Genomic DNA, 22,622 nt, shown 5'->3' on the forward strand with positions numbered 1-22,622 from the left:
TGGCTTTGTCCAGGTTTCTTGCACTAAGACGTTGAGAGGTATGCTCATACATGCATCCTTGAAATGCTCTGTTGTTCAATAAAATTTATTAAGGTCAGCATATCTTTCACTTACCTACCTGAAAATAAATTTAGTAATATCCAGAGAATAAGAACAGCCTGCAGTGGCATTCAAGTACTTCAGCAGCTCTTACAACTGATTAGACCCTCCCAGCGACTGAGTTCTCCCCCAGTCTACATGCTGGGAATGACTGCTCAGTGAGTTAGCCAGCCATAAAGGAAATCTACTGCCTGTAGAATGCAAGCCTGAGGGAATTTGTGGTTGTGCCACTTAAGGCTGTAGTATTCAAGAAATACTAGTGAGCTGCGAGTGACATACTGTTATAGGATGTTCTGAAACAGTACCATAGCAAGCTCAGCCATATCTCTATAGTGAAAGTCTATTGCACAATGTTTAGAGTGTGCATATGTATTACACCAGGTATCTCACTCTAAGAAATCCTGTGTCAAAACATCTCTGAAAAAAAAAAACAGCTTAAGTACCTAATGTTCTTGTTTAGGGAATCTGAACTACTCCTTCTTGCCTTTAATATATCTGGCATTTTAAAAGGCAACATAATGAGTCAGACATTTAAAGAGGACTGTTAACAATTCACACTTTGCTTGCCCTTCACAAAGCCACGAATAACTGACCAGTCTTGTTCTTTGTAGACAGTATCATAGCTTTCTGTGGACGTTAAGCATGTATAAATTGCATTCACTTTGTTCAGTTACTGAGGAAAAGGATGGGTAGCTGGACTGACTGCTGAACAGAAATGTGTTAGTCTTCAGACTGTCATTATGAAACACCAAGAAAGGATGTTTATACATCAAGGCCTGGAACTGAGATTCTTTTGCTGGAAGTCTAAGCTTATGGCCAAAAGAGACCATCAAGTAGCTCAGCCACATCACCCAGTACCAGTTAAGTAGACTTGCTTCACATATTCATGGTGAAAATGTGCACTCACCCATCTGGTCATCCACACAGAGATGACTTTTAAACACACTCCAGCAATTCTTTTCTTTTCAGGTACAAGCTGTTTAAACTAGAGCATTTTTCATGAAGGCTGAAAACTATATGCAACATTTCTTCCTTCTATTCATTGTCTTTGTCAACTGGTACTTCCAGCTTCCCTGAAATTCCTGCTTGAAATGCTTTCTTAGCTGTTATGACGCTACACTAAATAACAAAAATACACCGTGAGATGTGGAAATCTTGTATTTAGGGCATAAATACACCGTGAGATGTGGAAATCTTGTATTTAGGGCATAAATACACCGTGAGATGTGGAAATCTTGTATTTAGGGCATAAATACACCGTGAGATGTGGAAATCTTGTATTTAGGGCATAAATACACCGTGAGATGTGGAAATCTTGTATTTAGGGCATAAATACACCGTGAGATGTGGAAATCTTGTATTTAGGGCATATTTGTCCTGTAGTATTGATAGCTTGTCCAGTAAGCATGATAGCTGATAAGCTATAAAGGTAAGAAGAGCTTCTGCCAAAAATCCATGTCACTGTGAGAGTCGCATCAGAAGTGCAATACATGTTGGGACATTTATGAATCACTCACAGTACTCTGGGCAATGAATTTAACTGTTGCTTATTTCTTAGCTGTTTATGAGCATGCACTCATAAAATAAACATAAAATATCCAAACTTCAGTGACGAGCTGATAAGGCCAGTGAAAGAATGTCTCCCGGGCAATAATAAAACAAGATTTTATTCATCTGTAATTATCTGCATGTTTCTAAATGCTTTTGAAACCAATAGCCGTTCATCATTTTTAACATTTGTCTCTGACTATGTGTTATGTTTTTTAAGTCTCTGGAACTGTACCTGTACTTGAGTTGCACATCAATATTTAACAGTTTTGTAATGCATTAAAACATTGAGTTTTAACATAATATACTTCGATGCAGCATAAGTAATAAATGCATTACTCCCCCAAACACACACACACACACACACACACACACACACACACACACACACACAAACACATAAATGTGATACACAAGTGCTACCTCCATTTTGACCCAGGATGACTGTTTACTATCCTAAAATATATACTCCTAATGTTTTGTTGTTTAATTGAGCAGTCATGCTATGGATTTTTCCTCTATGCACTTACCTCATGGTTACATCTGTAAGTTATAGTGTTTTAGGGTGGTACTCCTCACAATCTTCACACGTGCTACATGTCATTATTACACAGAGCACCTTTCAATCATTACTCCAGATACTGCCACTGTTTTTCATGTTGTTTTCTTCCACCATCACCCTACAAGCTTCATTTCATTGTACACTCCTCGTCTCTTCTGTCACACGATAGAAACATGTACTGAATTAGGTGTGGGAGGGACATCAGTGATGCCTGACAGCCTAGATCAAGAAGTGGCACCAGTGTCAGCCAGAAGCGGCCTTAGGTCAACTGGTGCCCTAGGCAAAAGGGCTCCACGGCACCCCCAACCACACCACCAGGTGCCCCCATCTTGGTCTACCTACATTAAATAAATACTGGAAAAGCGCCCCTGCTAGAGCGGCACCCTAGGCGGCCGCCTAGTTGGCCTATGCCTAAGGCCGGCTATGGTGTCAGCCAATGATTTGCTACATAGGGGCCAAAAATATTTAAAGACATCCTAAGACTACAATGCTAAATGTTGCTTTCCTCCCACATTTCTGACCCACAAACTGATTAGCTGTCAGATCCTGTAATTACTCTGATTTACTGTGTTTATTTTAATAAATGTCATACTTTATCTGCAACCGTTATTTTTTTGTGATGGAGTATACTGTTTTAGCAATTAGAATATGAATGAATTTCAGAAACTGAGAAGGAGTACTTTGCTTTATTTGGCAGGATACTAGGAGATGTTTCTCAGTTATAAGTAAACCTAAAAAGATTATAAGTATTTGAGTATGACTTGCTTTTCTTCGGCTTCACATAGTGAATATTTTTTTCTTATTTTAACATCAGTCCTGCTTCATTTGCTTAGTCACTTTAAATGGCTTTACACACCACCCACAGAAATAGTATCTTTATCTTTCTATAATTGCGTGGTCTGGAATTTAACTCCAGACCTGCAGGCTAAGGAAAATTCCATATGCATAAGCATGTTACGTTGATGTAGACTTCCTGTTGTAATATTGCTGTGGCCTATCTCTTCTGAAATGACATGCTTTCTAGAGCAAGGTTTACAGATGGGCATATGTAATTATGTTCTTTTATAGCTTTAAGCGTTAGGAAACATATATACGTGCATCTATGCCCGTCTATATTTTAAGCCCATCACACTATTTTGAGGATGTTTGACAGATTTGGCTCAACGATGTGACTTCAACTAGAATCATATATAAAATCACACACGCATGCTTGCACATGCACACACACAAGTAGCTGTCCCCAAAAGCTATACAAATAACCCAATGGTATAGAACTAGGGCCATGTCAGTATCTCTAAGCTCTGCTGGTATTTGTTTGCTGTAGGGGTGCCACCATGTGGGTGCTTACTATGTTCTGTAAACATGTCACTGTGCTAGCAGGTGGTTGGAGAGTTGCTGCATCCTACTTTCTTCTTCAGTTAATCTCCCTGTACTGGACACTGTAGTCAGGAGCCTGATATGGTGGCACTAGTTCCAGCTGATTTTTCAGTCTGGCTGTTCTTGGGTCCTGACATCTCCTTATAGCTACTGACTATATTTAGCAGTTTAAATGATTTTCAACAATGTCATCCATTGATATCATGTTTTTATATATTCTGCTTTTCACTTCTTAAGTCAGTAAACAGTTCATGAAGAGTACAAAGTCACCATCAGTTTGGACAAGGCAACAAAATATCAGAAAAAAAATTGAAGCTAGATAGTTTAGAGAAACAAAGTATCTCTTTATACATGGACTGTGAGCTTGTGCCTGAAGTAATTCTCTTTCGCTCTTTTTTGCTACAGATACTATCTCAAGGAGTCCAAAGGCAGCAAACGCTGGCTGCTCTTCCTGGAAGGTAAGGCTCTGCTCACTAACATACGTATTTCAGTTACAATTTGCAGGACTAAAGTTTTGTAATTTGATTCATTTGGAGAAGACATGGGCAATATCTCTGCCAACTAAATCTCGACCAAATATGAGATAATATGAATAGGTTGAAAAAATCCCTATGTTAGGGAGAAATGCTTCTTGGAGTGAGTCTGTCATTCACTGTTGCAGTGACAGTAGAATAAACAAAGCTATATGAACAGGACCTTGGGTTTGATTCCCAAATCTAGCAAATGCTTATAAAATTAAAGTTACAACCTGCTCAATGCAAACCTTTCTTAGCTAAATAAAGTTCCTTCACAGAAAGCCTCCTGAGAGTTTTTTTAAGTACTTCTGTGTGAAGACTGACTTTGTGAGACTACTGATGATGAATGGGAAAGTATCTGTAACTAGAGCTGGTGTGGAAAATTCTGTACAGCATTATCAAATGGATAATCAGTGAATAGTGTCTGCCTCTTATCAGTATGCTTTTAGCAGTTGGATATCATTGCTTTTCCCCTGCCCTAAATTGGAGTCTGTTGCTAGTTTTTTTGTATCCTGCATCTGGAATTAGCTAGCCATCTGTGTTTTGAGGTTATAGCTTCCCGCTGTCTGATTTACTGTTGTAGTCAATCAGTAGTACGTATGTCAGTGTTGTGCGTTTGTTTTCCTACAGTTAAGGTTTACCATTTATCTGTGTTCTGCAGATGAAGGTGTGTTAGATACCTGTGCCGCATGATTATTGCTGTCAGTACTATGCACCCTACATTGTTTGGGGTCTTGTTTTCAGGTTCCATTAATAATTTGTATCAGTGGTCCATGTGCTGATATTCAGAATGGCACAATAATCCCTATCATCTTCGGGCATCTAAGTGTTCTACAACCTGCTATTGTGAGCAGTTAATGTCCTTCAGGGAGCACTACCACTGATCCTTACCATGCTAATAATATCCATCAGTAATCCTTGAATTACTGCTGCAGACTGTCAGAGTTTTATGGCACATCATGGTGTAGAAGGGAGATCACTGGTGCTCACTGTATCCTGCTGTTAGGAGGGAAATCACTGCTGCTCCTGGTCTTGTCACATAACTCTGAAGCACTTGAACAGTATCAGTGCTAAGGCCTGTGCCAATCAGGTGGTGTAATAGAGAGTTATTGAATGCTTTGGTAAAGTCAATGAAAATGACACATGCAAATTTCCATTTATCCATTCCTAAGATAATGTAATCTGTAAGAGTCCCTTAAAAAGGATCTTGCAAGGATGAAATTGTAACAATATTGCCATGTAAAACATCAAGTAATGAAACACCTGAGTTCACAAATCAGTGGCATCAGCTAGACTCAACTGACATCCTAAAGAAATCCCACTCTTGCCTCCTTCTAAATAGAAAAAAAAAGTTATAAATCGCTTTTTCACACATTCTTTTTGCTGTCCACTTTTAACCACTTTACCTGTACTGATAAGCTCTACCCAAATTTTGTGTCCTTCTTCAGAAATTATGAATCAATACATTTTTCCTTTTTTTTTCTTTTTTTTTCCTTTCAGGGAATTTAGATTTGTTAATTTATAACAAGGTCTGTTAACATTAAAGCCGAAAAAACATCACACAGACACCTAGAAGTGATTCTTTTGTAATATGTATTGTCTCCTAATTGTAGGTTATCAGAAAATCACATTTAGATTTGGAACTGTTTGAGAAATGAGCAAACAGAAGTACTTTATATTACCCAGGAGCAGTATGAAGCCACAAGAAGGTGACCTCTTGGAGCAAAACCAAATATCTCAACACATAACCAGTTTCTACAGTAAAAAGAAACACTGAAGAGCATTTAGAAACCTGTAGTGCTTATGTGAAGCCGTAATCTGCATATTCGCACAAGCCATTTTTTCTACCTTTTGCCATGCAATGTGGCTAGATCTACATTTCAAATAAATGCACACCGACTAAATGGGGACTGAAGATGATCTGAGATACATAACTAGTTACTTTAGCCTCTTTCCACAAATGTCAGTAAATGTAAAAAATGGGTAGCAGGAATTAAGTGCTAAGAGTTTCTGAATATCTCCTTTAAATTCAAAATCCAGCAATTAACAATTTTGCCTGTCAACTGTACAGAGCAGGAATTCTACATGAAACTATAACAAATTCAGCACAGAAATTTGGAAGCATATAAAAGCAACAAGGGCAGTGCCTGAATTTTAGAAATCTGCGGAAATAATACACACTACAACAACAGGCCACAGACAAGCATCTAATAAAAGAAGCTGTCAAGTACTGATCTAGTTCTATTCTATACAAATTCTAAGGAAAAAAAAATCTGCCAGTCATAAAAAAAAAAAAAAGATAAAATACATTACTGCACTTTATTTACCCCATTCACAGTACTTGACTTAACTGTAAAAGTGGAATAAATTAAATAATGTGTCTGTACGGAGTAATGTCAGGGATGAGTGTTGGTACTCCAAAATGGCTGTAATTTCTGAAGGTAAAAAGTATGTAGAATTGTAATATAAAATCTTGGAAGATCACACCTATCTTAATTGAGATGTAAAATGTAATGAAAATAAGCAAACTACAAATAAATGCAAACTTAACATGCCATACAATAAAAAAAAAAAAAAAAAAAAAAAAAAAATAACAGAGTTCCAGAACAATCATTTGCACAGGGAGTGGGCATATAGCCTCATGATGTAGGGGCTCCAACCCCCTACACTCCTGATCTCCAAATATGCTATATCTGAGAGCACACAAACTGAAAGAAAATAGAAAATGTTAAAAAAGGAAAGCTCACTTTTTGTCTCCTCTCCAAGATGTGCAACCTCTGAGAATGTTGTACATTTATTGTGATAATGCAATGTTTAGCATTCTGGCAAGACAATAATATAAAACGATGGTATAGCAGTTATAATCTTTTAACTCATAACTAAATATTACTCAACAAACAGGTTCATACCTATATATTCTATGTCTTCATCCCATCAAAGCCCGCTGTTACGTCTCATTACTTGATATGGGGAAAAAAGATTGCTGCCAGGCAAATTACTTACAAAGTGAACTGTGTAATACAACCGCACTGTGAAAATGGGAACAACTCAGTATTACCCAATGATGAAAGCATTGTAAAAGGACCTGCATGGGCAGGAACACCAACAGCAGAGTAAGAGGGCAATAGCAGCAGTGAACAGAATGCTGGAGTGTAAAGGCTATAGACTTCAAAAGCAAAGACGTATTGCTTCCTCTTCTACCAGTGGGCCGTTTTTAGAACACATGAGTACTGTTGGCAATTCTGGAGTCTATACAAGTACAGTGAAATCAGGCGGCTAGAAGGGTTCCACGGGAAAGCTAACAGAAGGGTGTGGGCACTAAAGTGACAGGGTATATCCAGAGATCACAGGAACTGGAAGAATGGGCAAGGAAGACACTGGTAGAAGATTGTGGTGGTGAGATGTGAATAAGAGGGATGGGGGTACAGAAATGCTAACTACAGTTCAAAAGCTAAAAAGCATAATACAATATTTTAAAGTCGTTAAATAAAGATTCAGTTAAGACAAAAACACATGCATACATTTAACTGACAAGATAGTTTAGATGACTGAAGTTATATATAGCTAACCAATTTCCAAAAATATACAAAAACTCCAAAATATGCAGCACCAAATAGCCTGAGGACAAGTTCATTATAAAGTCTGTTTCTTTCCCACAGGACAGAGTAGTGATAAGAACCATATGATACACAATACATAAGCTCTACAATATTTGTTTATATTTCTACATTATGCAGGCATATACCTTATCAAATATTAAACAAGCCTGTACTTGGCCAATAATGGTAAATCAGAGAACAGAGAAATGAAACTTAAGACAACCATTGACGCGTAGTTGTTGACTGTCTCAGGAGTGGTTACAAAGTATTTTTTGGGATATGTGTTTTTCCTACTTTAGTATCTGCTGCCACCAAGTGGCAATTTCTGTATATACAGACAGCATATAGTCTGACAAAAACAGAGTCAAGATTAGAGGGTTTCACTGAATGAAACCACTTGGAATAGAGTGTCAGGAAGACATAAGGGAAATGCTGTCGGCGATCACATCAAAACCATGTAAAAGTGTCATTACAAAAATAAGTCACTGATTGAATACTATGGTGAGAATGTAAATGAATAAACAGGGATGTACACAGATAATGGAATTTTTTCATCTTAATACATTGCTTGTTACATATTATAGCAATTTTGTGTGCGTGTGTTGGGATTCATGTTTTATGCTATGTAGTTGTCGCGGTTGTGCAGCAGTAGCATTGTCGCCTCACAGCAAGAGGTTCTCCTGTTCGATTCTCGGCAGGAGCACCTTCTGCATGTCCTCCCCGCATTCGAGTAGCATTCGAAAGACATGCGTGAATGGGCATGCCTTCGTTGAAGGTTGGGCGTCGAGCTGGCACCTCAGCGCCATAAAAATCTACTGCCAATCATTAGCGGACTGGAGTTCCACTGTGGCGACCCCTAATTGGGAAAAGCCGAAAGAAAAACAACAACAAGCTAATGCCATGCCTGCAGCAGGAGCACGTCATCTCATCGAGCGTAATTTCAAGGAATGGAAAAAGAGCGAGTGTTTGTTAAAATTGTTTTGTTGTGTGTCGAATGTGCTTTCTGTGAATGGTTTTCGTTGTTTTTTTCACCAAAATTACCTTCCTGACATGAATCAACCTGCAGCATCTCATAAAATGAAACAGACACTATTTTTTTGGTGGGATTCTTTTTTTCCAAGGTAGAATTACCTTGGAGTGGGAATTAGAGTAAGGGGGGTTATGGGGGGGGTTGCTTCCCAGCAAAAATGCTTTCTTTGATTCTTTTTGCTGCTATCATTTACGTGAGACTACTGTATCTTCAAGTACGCATTTAAGTTGCGCTTTCAGGTAAGGTAGTTTCATTTCAGAAACAACATACATTCTTCAGCAGTTAGGTTTAGAGAACTAGCAATGGATCTATGTATAATTTATAAAACAGTGTGACCAGCATTTGTTATTACACCAAGGAGACAAAGATGCAAATTCTGTCAATATATTAATTGCATAATATATTGGCTTTGCTCTATTATTACAAGAATGAATGTTTTGTCCACAGGTACATCTATTCGACATAGCTAACTGTCCAGAATTTTGCAGAATGTCTAGATTTTTGCCTTGCATTTTTGATCCATTCCTCAAAAAACCTACGATATTCTGGGAAATCAGTGAAGACTGAATTCACTAAATAATGACAGACATTTAGGTTTCAGACTTCATATATTTCAGAAAATGTATGGTAACACAAAACCTTTTATTCTGGCATCTTTATAAGTTTAGCAAGCAATCTTTAATTTTTTTTCCTATTTTTGGGACTTTGTAACCTCATTATTTTTGGCTTTGTTCAGATTTTTTGTGCTAAGGGGTTGAGAGTTATGCCATTCAACTATGTAAATACAGGTAAATCACAAATATATGTGAATTTTGGCGTCCATGTCTTGAACAGATAATAAGCAGCTTATGATCAGCAACCCCATCATAATCCTCTCTGTTCTTTTCTGTCTTCCAAAGTATCATCCAATTATTTTCTTTCCAAGAGATCAGTTTGTGAACAGTGTAAGAAAGGGGACAACATACAGACTAGTTTAGTTGGTCTGTGTGTGCCCACTTATACTGAAATAAAGTTAATTACTACTCAACTGTAAATGTGAAAAAAGCATACAAGCATTGGCTAAAAGACAGATTTGACCTAGAGCACCTAACAAGTTTAAATGACTACCATACAGTAACTCTCTTGAAGAGTGATACAAAGTGCAAAACACTAGCAATTGGTGACTGTGCTGCAGTGGAACTACTTGTTTTGGATGTTCATACCTGTTTGATATGAACAAAAAGCTCTACATTGTTGAGTTTCCATCTGTGAGGCAATTCATTATTTTTTTCTGTTGAGAAATTCTGGCATAGCCTGTTGCCAAATTATCATGGCTAGTACTCATCAAAGGTATGTACAGAAGACCAAACTACAGTTGCCCACACATCCAAGACAATATTTATAAAAAGGGAGTGAGGGTGTTCACTGCCCTATTAGAACATACCTTAGGATTATGCAACAAAAGTTCCTTATATTTACCATGGAACAAGAACAGCCGGGTTACTATTTGTATAGGTACTGAGTGGTAACTTACCTGGCTCTGGCATAGAGTTGAGTGCCCCTCCTCAAGGTTTAATGTGTGCTAGTAAAGCATCACAACTGTATAGTCCATAGAAATTGTTTTCCTGAGATGGACTATTCTGAGCAGAAAACTAGCAAGTGAATAGACTGATAAAAATAATGGCTACAACTATTGCTAAAGTCTATTTTTATTAAAATTGTTTTTATTACTCTAAAATGTATCAAATATTGCAACCTTCTCAAGAGATGCCACTCATCAAAGTCTCCATACACCTCTTTCCACTCTGTAGATCATCCTCCATTTATATTCTCCCATACTTTTCTCCCTTTAAATAAACTTGGCAACCATCTCACTCATGCCTTTTATAAACACTGTGCATGTATCCCTCACCATTTCTTCTTCAACACACTACAGTTTCCTTGCATACATATTCCTTTCTTATCCTAGTTACTCAAACCAATAACATAATCTACCAACCTCTTGTTTTACTCTATCACTTCCCTACAGCTGTTCAACCCTCTGTATCTGTCCAAAATAACTCTGTTTATATTTATCCACTGACATCCTCTCTCAGCCAAAAGATTCCACACTTTCCTGCACACATAATACACACAGTCCTTCAGCAATGAATACAATCATTCTCGTGTGCCTACTGTAAATACTCCTTAAAACTTTTTTTTCCACCACTTCCCGCACCTCTTTCTGTTCATAGGTTCATAGGTAGGTACTAGGCTATCTGCCCGAAGGCATTTATAAGCCTAGCCAGAATGTGTTGGTTTTCGCCGCCCCCTTAGATTAGTTCCCTGTGCCTCTGTCCAGCACAGCCACAGAAGTGATCCCCGGGGTAAACTTTCTGTTTCCCATCCACTCTTCAAGGTTTCTCTTGAAGAGTGTTAGCGAGGAGCTCTGCCTAATGTAGATTGGAATCTTGTTCCAAAGCATGGGAAGTCTCTGGGACAGGAATCTATCCCTCCAGCACGTCCTATTTATTGTTGTGGTGAGGTTTAGATCCCTAGAGCGTGTGGCTCGAGGGGATAAGGTTTTCTTTAGGTGGAGCATGTCCATCAATTCTGGGTTGGACATGGCCTTGTATGTCAGGCAGAGATCACCTCTGAGTAGGCAGTATGCAACCGAGTACAGCTGGAGTCTCTTCAGTCTAGCTGCAAAGGGCATCTGTTTGAGGCCAGTGATCCTCTTGGTGAGGTACTTCTGTGGTCTTTCCAGCTGTTGCAGGTGTCTTGTAAGGTACATCCCAAATGGGCCATTGTACTCTATGATGGGTCTGATGAGTGATGAGTAGAGGGGCACAATGACCTCTTTTGATATGGATGCAAACCCTTTTGTGATTAGGTGGGCCACATAGAAGGATTTTCTAACCACTTTGGCAATGTGATTATCAAAGGAGAGATTATTATCTACTTGGGTCCCCAGATCCCTTATTACGTTTTCCGTATTTAGGGGACGACCACCTATGTGGTAGTTTGTGGGTACTTTGTTTTTTCTAAAGGGGATAACTATGCACTTTTTGGCATTTAGCTTGAGGCCATGATTTTGACACCAGGTATCCGTCTCAGTGTGACCCTTTTGGAGTATGTCTGTGTCAGCCAGAGAGTCAATTATAGCCCCTAGTTTGCAGTCATCTGTGAACTTGATCAGCCATAGTCCTCCTGTGCTTGCTTGTACCTCTGAGAAGTATATGCCGAACAGGAGGAGTCCCAGGACTGAGCCCTGGGGAATGCCACTTGTAACCAGTTTAGAGTCCGACCTAGCTCCCGCAACTCTCACCATGTGGGTTCTGTCCATTGGCCAACTGGCAACCCATCTTGTGACATAGGGGTTTATGTTCAGGTTGGTGAGCTTGTCTATAATACCAGAATGGGGAATGGTGTTGAAGGCCTTTGTGAGGTCTAGGTAGGCTGTGTGTACTACCTTTCCTTCGTCTATGGCCTTGGTAACTATCTCAAAGAAGTCCACCAGGTTTAGGAGGCATGCTCTGCCCTTAACAAAGCCAAACTGTGTAGGATCCAGTGTTTGGAGGTTCCCAATGTCTCTGTTAATGAGTTCCATGATGATGCAATCCATAGCCTTGCAGACCAAGCTAGTCAGGCTTATAGGCAGATAGTTCCCGGGGTCTGTTGTGGCTCCACCTTTGTGGAGCGGAATAACTATTGCTGTGCCCCACTGTATGGGTATGTAGCCTGTGGAGAGGCTGAGTTTGAACAGTGTGTTTAGGTGAGGGGTTAGTTCGTCTTTGAGCTTGTGTAGGACGCAGCCTGGGACACCGTCCGGTCCCATTGATGCTGTGTTTTTGGCTTTGGAGAAGGCTGTTTTAACCTGAGCGTCTGTGATTTCAGGGGCTCTACATTCTTCTGGTATGGCTATAGGCCCTTTTGGGGGTGAGAGGGGGGGTGGAGTTTGCACTGAACCTGTCTGCCAGGATGTTGGCAATATCGGTTGGTTCAATGTATTTTGTGCCATTCTGCACTAGCTCTGAGCAGATCTGAGCATTGCCACTTAGGTTCTTGACATAGCTAAAGAATGCCTTGTGGTTATCCTTGGCAATTTTTCTTTTGAAGCTCACCTTGGATGATTTTATGAGGGATCTTAGTTTCTTGCTGATACTGATCAGGGATGTCTTCCCTTCTTGGGATTTTACTCTTTTCTGTACTAGTTTCCTCCTTCTATTGTATAGCTTGTTTATGGCAGGAGTCCACCAGACTGGTTTCCTTTTCTTGGAGGAGTGAGTCTTGGTTTTGTTTGGGGGATAGCATGATCCATGCATTCTTGTAGGTGCCCGTAGAATGCATTAGTAAAGGATTTTGCAGCTTGGACAGCATTATCCTTTAGCATGGGGGCTTTGAAACTTTCCACCTTGGTCTTAAGTAACGTGAAGTTTGCTTTTGAAAAGTTTTTCACAGTGGTTTCCTTGTCTGGGGGTGTGGGCGGAATGTGGATATCCAAAGTGATTTGTTTATGGTCAGATCTAACCAGCGAGGGGTTGCCCTCCGGTGTGGAACACCGGTCACCCATGTTGGTGATGACCAGGTCCAATTTGTTGTCACCTCTGGTGGGAGTGTTGACCAAATGATCCTGGGCATTTGAGTTTATAAATTCTAGGAAATGTTGGACAAGGGAGTTAGTACTTGAGTAGTTCTCCCAGTTAATGTTTGGGTAGTTATAATCACCCAATATTAGGGTGTTTGGTAGGACCTTAATGTTTCCCAGTGTTTCCAGAAATGCAGAATGGGGATCCTGGGACATGATGGGTGATCTGTAGCAAGCTACAATTTGAATTGCAGTTTTGACTGTTGTTAGTTGCACGTGGATGATCTCTGAAGCATCGTGCTGTGCCACTAACCTGGAGGTGTGGGTATCTTTGATGAATATGGATATTCCCCTGCCTTTTGTATTTTGGTCCAGGTTCTGTGGCCAAAATGTGTGGTATGAGTTGTAGCCTAGTAGTGCTGGGGTGCTCTATGGAGCCTTAAACCAGGTTTCTGTTACTGCACATATATCGATTTTCTCCATACTGAGGAGTGCCTCGAGTGTGTGCATTTTGAGGTTTAGACTTCTGGCATTGAGTAGCATTACCCTCAGATTTTTGTATGACACCAGAAACTTAGCCAGTTGTTGAAATTGATAATTTTTTCTTTATACCGTGGTATCATTCTTGGTGAGGGCAGGATGCTACTCAGGGTCAGGTCATACCGGCCTGGGCTACGTGATCAGAGAGATCTTCCATGTCTCTTTTCATGTAGTGCAGGGAGGTATGGCTCAGGTCATTCACACCAACATGGACAATGACAGAGTCATATTTGTACTTGTTCTGGAGTGACCTGAGTGCTTGTGTTATGTGGCAGATCCTGGCACCCGACAGGCAGCTAACAGTAACCTTCTCCTTATTCAGCCTAGTGAGTGGGACGTAAGTGTGCCTGACTGTAGAGTCACCTATTACTAGTAAATTGGGTATGTTATTTTGCCTTAAGGGCTGTGATTACGTGGCACATTGGTTTTGTGAAGTATGTGTTTCATAGTTTGTGTTGGGGGTGGAGGTTGCTTGGATGTCTGCTTTGGAGGTCTCTGTTGCTTTTTCAGATTTTTATTTAGAGCCTCCGAGTATGTTTTAGTGTATTTATGTGTGTTTTTGCTGGTGCTGGTTTAATGGGTCTATGTGAGACTGGTGGTGCGATGGCAGTATTTCCCTTCTCCTCCTGACTGTCTGATCCAGTCTTGGGTCGAGAGAGCTTAGCCTCCAGTTTGGCTGTATAATTGCATCTCTCACATGTATTAGTGTTTGGTGGTAGGAGGAGAGGGTTGTCTGTGAACGAGGCAGTTGTAACATTGCCTCAAAATGCCCAGATTCACCAGTTGGACTGGAGAGTACACCTGAAACTGCCCTTTGGACATGCCTGGATAGGTACACTGAACTATTTTACTGAATGGGAGGTAAGGTCAAATAGAGAGCCTTGTCCTTCTGTACAGTATGGGGGGGGGGTCTAGTGCTAGGGTTTATAAGTGCTTGCTATGAGTTTTGAGCAAGTGCTGGGCTGAGAAATGAATGGCTTGAGTGCTTAAGTTGAAAGGTTATCTAGTTCCAAGGGAAAAATTGAAGAAGAGACTTTGACTACAATGAGCAAAACCGGGCAAATGTGGTTTTTATAGCAGGGAAATGAAAGAGATACAAATTAGCCCAAAATGTCAAATAAACTACTAATTTCTGGGCTGAAACCACTCCTCCAGGGGCAGATAGGCTGCTCAAAGCTCCCTCTTTCACAGGTGAACAGAGCCTTTTTTAATAAGATTAACATTTCACTTTTCCTTTTTTCAGCATAACTTACTAGCTTCTTCACCCTCTTAACTATCAATAAATGTATTTATCCTAACAGTGAACAGTGATAAAATGATATGATAAAATCACGCGTGTTTGAACAGAAGTGTGTAGATATACTGTAGCAGAAACCTAGGAAGTGCACTGTGGAGGTATTTCCTTGGCCAATGTCATTGAGGCATTTTCAGCTATGGGCTTGTTTGAGATTTGCTACAAAAATTTCCTGAGAGCAAAATAATCAGTTAGTTTCTTGATATCCCATGGAAGGTGGTTCCAATTTGTGGGCACTAATTTACAGAAGCTGTTTTTCACTAACAGCTTGAGCAAATAGCAGTGTTTGTAATGTGAGTGCATTATCAGCATAGTCTCGGAGGCTGTAGGTGGAGGATTTGATGAAGTGCTGCTAGACAGAGAGGGCAGAAGTGACTGCAAAACAGTTTGAAGGTGAAAGATGAAAGAAGGAGATAGGCACTGACAGTGAATGGGAACCAGTTTGCCTCTTTGAGGGTGTTGCACTGATGCTTATAGTTTGGAAAAGGTAAATCAAGTGACACATTTTGTGTATGGTAGTTTGTAGACTGTATATTAGTGCCAGAATTTAATGCACTTACTGACTTATTCAATACTGGGAAGAGGACATTAAAGGGCAACTCTCTTCTAGATGGGTGATAATATAACAGACTTTAAGTTGGATAAAAGTTAGAGTTGGTTCAAATAACAGGCCTAGACACTTATTTGACTCTACATGATTTATTTTGTTATTGCTAGGTTATGTTACGATTAAAGAGATACAGACAAGTTTCTTATTTGTACAAAAAACACAGTGGCAGTTTTTGTGTTTAGCTTTAGCCCGTTTATTGTAAATGGAGTACAAATATCTGTGATGTTTGTAGTTGCTTTTCTATGGCAAGTAAGGGGCAGATTTATGCAGCGAATGTTGTGTCTGTATGGGTTACTGGTATCTGGTGGAGCTACTGAAGTTGCATCATTTATGAACAAGGAAAAGAACTAGGGTCCCAGCATTGAACCCTTTGGGACACCCATAGAAAGAACAAGGGTCCCAGCATTGAACCCTTTGGGACACCCATAGAAAGAACAAGGGTCCCAGCATTGAACCCTTTGGGGCACCCATAGAAAGGACAAGGGTCCCAGCATTGAACCCTTTGGGACACCCATAGAAAGAACAAGGGTCCCAGCATTGAACCCTTTGGGACACCCATAGAAAGAACAAGGGTCCCAGCATTGAACCCTTTGGGACACCCATAGCAAAGGTTCCATACTCAGATACACCATTCCAAGTTTGTGTATTAAATGTATTGCTATACAGGTAATTTCCTAGCCAATTTAAGATGTCTGGGCTAAAGCTTACAATTTTGAGTTTTGTATGAGGATTTTATGATACTCTCCAAGGCCCTCTTTATATCAATGAAAACTGCCCCTAGTGGATGTCATTTCTCCATACTAGAGATTGTATAAGTAATAGTGTATGCTGTCATGAGGGTGTTATGTTCTGTTTGAAATACATATTGAGGGTCAAAGAGTATGCAGCATACATTAATGTGCTTAATATTTTGGGCCTGGATTTTGTTGGGGGCAAAGGTTGGAAATGGGTAAGTAATCCCGTGGGTTGGTGGGGTGGCAGTTTTTGACAAAGGGATGATAAGTGAATTGTTGAAGTACAATTCCAGTAGTTATGGAGAGACTGAAGAAATGAGACAGAAATGCATCTAATACTGGTGCTGCCATTAGAAATACAGTAAGAATGAGAGTTAAAATGAGACAGTAGGAGGAGTGCAGGAGGAAGTGGGGGAAGGTAGGGAGGTAGCGATTAGAATGAAAGGAAAGCTGGAGTGGAGGAAGTGAAAATGTGAATACAAATTTAATACAGAGGGTCTGCTGTGTACTTTGCACTGGAGATTTAGGGAACAAATTTCATGATGACTAGCTTTGTTGCTGGTTTTGAATTGAGTTCTCAAGCCCTGTATTAAAAGATATGTCTTGCATCACACAACCCAGACCACCACATATTTCATTTATCCCTTTTTCTGTTTTTTTAGTCTGTTTCCTGCTCAGATAAGTAGGTTATAATAACTGCAGTGTCTAATGACTAGGGCTTTACTAAGATTATGCAGCTTTTATGAATGGACCATCTTATGGCTGCTTTCTGTTTTGAGGTTAGTTTTATTTATTTGCTTCACAGAGTAAATAACTGTCATGTTACAAACCCAGCCAACTCCACTAGGTAGAGGGGTAAAGCCTTAACTGTGCGTCAGGTGACTCAAGGTCATTTAGTGCTCAGGCACCTGATAGAGCTGGCAATGGAGGAGAGAGGAATGACCATGTTTTGTCAGCTCGCTTGTCTTTGGGGGAGGGACAGGGATATGCAGGTATGGCTATGTCCCTGCTAGTTTTATCCTGGTGGAGACTAGGACACAGAATGGAAGCCAGGTTAGACTTGCAAGTGACACTGGAGGCACTGATGTCTTAGGCAGTACAGGTGTACTACACAGACCCATGCCTAATAGTGTGCAACAGCTTATAAGTGAAGTGCCAGTGCACAGAATGTAGGGCTACCACTGCAATAGCCAACACCTCTGCACAACAACTACAGTGGCTGTGTATCCCTCCCATCTTCCACAAAACTTGCATTACCAGTTTTGAGAGATGAGTTGGCAACCCCAGCTGGAGAAGTTCATCCAGTTATTAAAGTGACAAAAATTCACAAACTGAGGTGGAATAGGAGCTCTTAAGGGACATTAGGCTGCTGCAGATGCATTACAATCCCAGATCACCATTAAGATGTACGGCAAATAAATACTGTGTTTCAAATGCTTTGCTTCTTGTTCACACCGTGTATTTTATTTGTCTCCGAGCTACACTGTTTGCATGATTCTGACAATACAGAGTTAGACTGGAGCTACCAGTGGAAAAAGCACAAACAAACATCATGCCACATCCAGTCTGTACAGTCCTCTAATCCACCTCTTTTCATTTAGATATAAACTGCTGAATAGAGGTTGCTCAGTGCATAACCATTTCATTTGTCTGGCAGTTAGTACAGAGGTATTAACACTCTCCTTCCTATAGTCCAGGATTTGGTCCTGTCAGCCTCCATTTGCCTGCTGTGTTACTTTGAGCAAGACACTTAATCAGGTAGTGCTCCTGGGCTGAGCATGCAAAAATGTCCATGTAGATCAGTGTTCTACCCTGGTCAATTTGTTTGTTTGTGTCTTTCGGCTTTTCCCGGTTAGGGGTCGCCACAGCGGAACTCCGGTCCGCTAATGATTGGCAGTTGATTTTTACATACCGGCTTGCCAGGCCTGGCGCACAACCTTCAAAGAAGGTACGCCCATTCACCATGTCTCCACGCAGAAGACGCTCTAGCTGAGAATCGAACCAGACAGCGTCTTACTGTGAGGCGACAATGCTACCGCAGCACCACCACAGCGGTGTAGTGTTCTACCCTGGTCAATAAATATCAATAAATAAATATTTACTGCTTCCATCTGGTAACAGACTCTGCCCCCCATACATTGTTCCATCTCAGAGCTGGTTTTGTTTCTAAGACTTATTGTGTAAATGTTTTCTTGTAAGAATGTGTTATTTAGACATCACTCAGATACCACAATATCTCAGAAACTTTCAGGTCTAAGTCAGTCAGTGAAATGAGGATATAGAAAGGGAAGGGTGATCTCCCAGTGATGTCGCCATTCAGTTCTCAAACCACTGTCTCCTAAGGAAGGGAGCACAACAACAACGGTATTTTTAAAGAGGGGCACTTCATTGTGAACATTTTCACCAAGTGCAGTTTTGTTGAGTACTGTCACTGTCAGTACACCTTAAGTTTGAAAATTCTGAACATTGGGGTTGAAGAAACAATCATTTACCTCAAGGCTGAGAGATATCAAAGATGGTATATTTAAGGTTAAAGAACCAGTCGCTTACCTCAAGGCTGAGAGATTTCAGAGACGGTATATTTAGGGTTAAAGAAACAATCGTTTACCTCAAGGCTGAGAGATATCAGAGATGGTATATTTACAGTCACTGTAGTGTGCTGGCGGCGATAGGCTTGCTCTCCTGCAGAAGCACGTGTTTTCTGTTTTAGCTAAAGCTGGCATTTGGGTATTACTAATGGTATTTTTGCCATTTTAAAAGATGGCGTTTCTGCATTCCTTCTTTGGGCATCAGTCTTGTAATATATCTCACAAACCTATTTTTACATTGTTTCTGCTGCTGTGTGACTCTGTTGGATTTTAGTGTTCATTTAAACAGAACTGAAGCATGTGCTTACTTTTCAAGTAAATCACAGAAAACTGTGATCATTATAAAGGCTGCATCGGAACTTTAGCATGGTACGTACTGCCAAGGGATTAGAGGTTAGAGTTTGCTATGGGAGTGGGACAGATCAGTACATAAAGGGTGATGCAAGGTCACATGTGACAATATTTTCTGTTTTTTTCTTCAACAGGTGGCTGGTACTGTTTCAACAAAGAGAACTGTGATGCCAGATACAACTCCATGAGACGATTAATGAGCTCCAATGAGTGGGCTCCCACGAGAACAGGTTGGTGTAAAATATGATGTCAGCACTGAAGGGGGCATTGTAACTAGTGTAAGAGGAAGTCTGCTGACTTTTCTCTGTTTGTGACTATAAACTGACCCAGCTTCCTGGACAAACCAATGGTGTTCAAACCTGTAGAGGGCATCAGATAAGGGTAGAATGTATGACTTATGTGAAGTCAGCATAGATATTTGGAAAACTGCAGCATGAATTATTGGGACTGCAAAAAAATAATTGTGTTTCAAATGCTTTGCCTGTTGTTGACATATCTATGTATTTTACCTGTCTCTTGACTATGCTGCTTGTATGATTCTGGCACTATTGTTTCCACAATCAGACTGGTGAACCAATGGAAAATGCACAAACAAACATCATGCCACAAAGAGTCTGTCTGGCTCTCTAATCTGCCGCTTTCCATTTAGATACTAAAGTGCTGCAAAGAGGCACATAGGAATAAGGTCCCAAATAGGTATATTCTGTTACATTATATAAATATAATATTACTGATAGATATATTCTGTTAAGTTATATAAATATAATATTACTGATAGATATATTCTGTTACGTTATATAAATATAATATTACTGTAATTCACGGAAAAAAGTTAATAGAACAATGTGTTTTGCATTTAACAATAAGAAGCACAAAAATTTAATGTCAGGAATTATTGACTGACTGTAATCATTAGTTAATTACAAGAAAATAACTGCATTATCTGCAGGGAAAAGTTTGCTTCTTTAAGCCATTTTATGTCCGGGTGCGAAAAACTTTAGCTTAAATTTAAGTTTTTCTTGTTCAGTACTTAAGAGTCAGAGGGAAGACAGAATGAATAAGGAATTCATATTAACTGTTCTATTAATTCCATCTATGCACCTGTACAGTGAAACAGGCAGTATGGTTTTTATAAGCAGTGACAGGCTAATTGACACGTTCATTGAAAAAATGCATTAACAGAGCACTTTCATAGACTACCATACTCACTGATACTACACACATTGCAAACACACACACACACACACACACACACACACACACACACACACACACACACACACACACACACACACACAAATCCTACACAATATCAACATCCATGAACCCAAAATCCAAAAAAACACACTTGCAATGTGGGAATGTGGGAGGCAAGCTCCCTTTAGCCTCCCCCTAAAAGTAATATAAAGACTACACTTTTGAAATATGTACCACCCAGGACCAACTCACCTCCTACTTCCAACCCACAGCAACATTGCTCTGTTAGACCTGGCAGTTCTACAGTATAGTAACAACCACTTACTATAGAAGAAAACTGGAATTGCTAGAGTGATTGCATGCATACCCCCTTGATGAATATACATACTATTACTGTACATACCCCAGCCTGATAGCAAAGAGGTTAAAGCACAAGCTTATCAATCAGTAGTCCTAGGTTTGAAACCTGGTTGGGGCAATACCTAGCAGAAGCAGTAGCTGTGCAAAAGAAAGGCCTGGCAATCTACTTCATTAATATGCCATGAAAACCTTATAGGTCCTATCCATGAATTTGTGTCGACCTGAGGGCGTCTAACAACAAATACTGTATGTTCTGTCCAGTTCTGCTTTCATCACTTAGGTTCATGGTTGTGAGATAGTTTTGTTTTTCAAATCCACACTTTATCATTGCATCTTCATTAAGCAACTTTTGAACAAATTTTCTTTCAGTGCTAAAGAATGCTTTTAAGTTCCAGCTATTTTCATCGCATTTCACTGCATCATATATTGGTATGCCTGGACCTTGTTAAACATAATTTAAACCAGAAAGTTTCCTTTGATTACTGTTTGATGATGGTTAGTTTTTCAATTTGCTTTGTCCATGATCTGAGACTGTGTGGAGTGATCCTTATCTCAATGTTCTAACTTGTGGTCTGCTGCTGTGCTCCTGGGAAATACTTCATAGTGTTATCCCAGATAGGAAATAAAGAAAGAAAGAGCCGGTTACACTAAAGTGCAAATTACACTGAAACAGCTCAAATCACTGCCCTTGCCAGGGTATGAGATATATTAGCAGACTAAGTAGGCTTCGGTGAGCTTTAGTTGTAATGTTAGATGTGTTAGATCTTAGATGTCTGTGTTTGTGTGCCACATCAGCTGAACCTGCAACAGTAAACATGTAAGCACACAAGCATACACATTATATTTAACTGTAAGGGAGACATCTAGTGGACAGTATTGTAATGATACTTTTGAAGATATTCCACCTAAGTGGCTGTAGTAATGCACACAAATACTTCCTGTCACACACGCACATCTATATTTGTGTGACATGTGCATAATGTTTATGCATACATGTATAATATATATATATATATATATATATATATATAAAGACATAACACAAACAACTTACAGTTCTCCAGCAGATACAAACAAATAGAGAGTAAGTCACTAAATAAAAATAGGCCCTAAATAAGGAATGGAAGTGCTTAATGTATGGACTTGATTTACTTGGCACCATCTTAAAGTGCTCCATTCCTTTGTCTCACATACACACATGCACACACAGTATGTCCATACTCCCTCACATTTTGTGTTTGCACGAGTGTGCATGTATGTATGCACACACACACACACACACACACACACACATATATATATATATATATATATATATATATATATATATATATATATATATATGCAAAATCATCTCATTATATCATCATATCTCAACAGCAAGAAATACTGAATGTCCAAACAATGAACACAAGTGACCAAATGTTTAGTACAATGACAACACATATTGCCAAAGCTAAAACTAGCTATCGACATACTCCACTACTACAATAAACACAAACCAACAGCATAAAAAATATATAAGCATTTTTGCAAGAAGCAAAGACCATTGCACCTTGCATATGGGGAACAAGCCCCCTATATTGCATATCAACTCCATGCTTGTTCAAAAAAGTAGAAGGAAGAAACCTCTCAGAAAATAGAAAGAAATCACTACCACACTCACTGAGAA

At 39.7% G+C, this 22,622-nt stretch overlaps 1 protein-coding gene across 1 annotated transcript in view; it reads left to right on the forward strand.

The window, feature by feature from the left end:
• Positions 1 to 22,622, forward strand: part of NOTUM (notum, palmitoleoyl-protein carboxylesterase) — a 251,352-nt gene that overhangs the window by 117,449 nt on the left and 111,281 nt on the right. The window contains exons 3-4 of the mRNA XM_044068221.1: positions 3,992 to 4,044; positions 19,528 to 19,623. Coding sequence (XP_043924156.1) covers positions 3,992 to 4,044; positions 19,528 to 19,623 — 149 coding nt within the window. The remainder of the gene's footprint in view (positions 1 to 3,991; positions 4,045 to 19,527; positions 19,624 to 22,622) is intronic.

Source organism: Protopterus annectens, chromosome 4.part0 (genome assembly GCF_019279795.1).
Source record: "Protopterus annectens isolate FY-2018-M chromosome 4.part0, PAN1.0, whole genome shotgun sequence".
Taxonomy (NCBI): Eukaryota; Metazoa; Chordata; order Ceratodontiformes; family Protopteridae; genus Protopterus; species Protopterus annectens.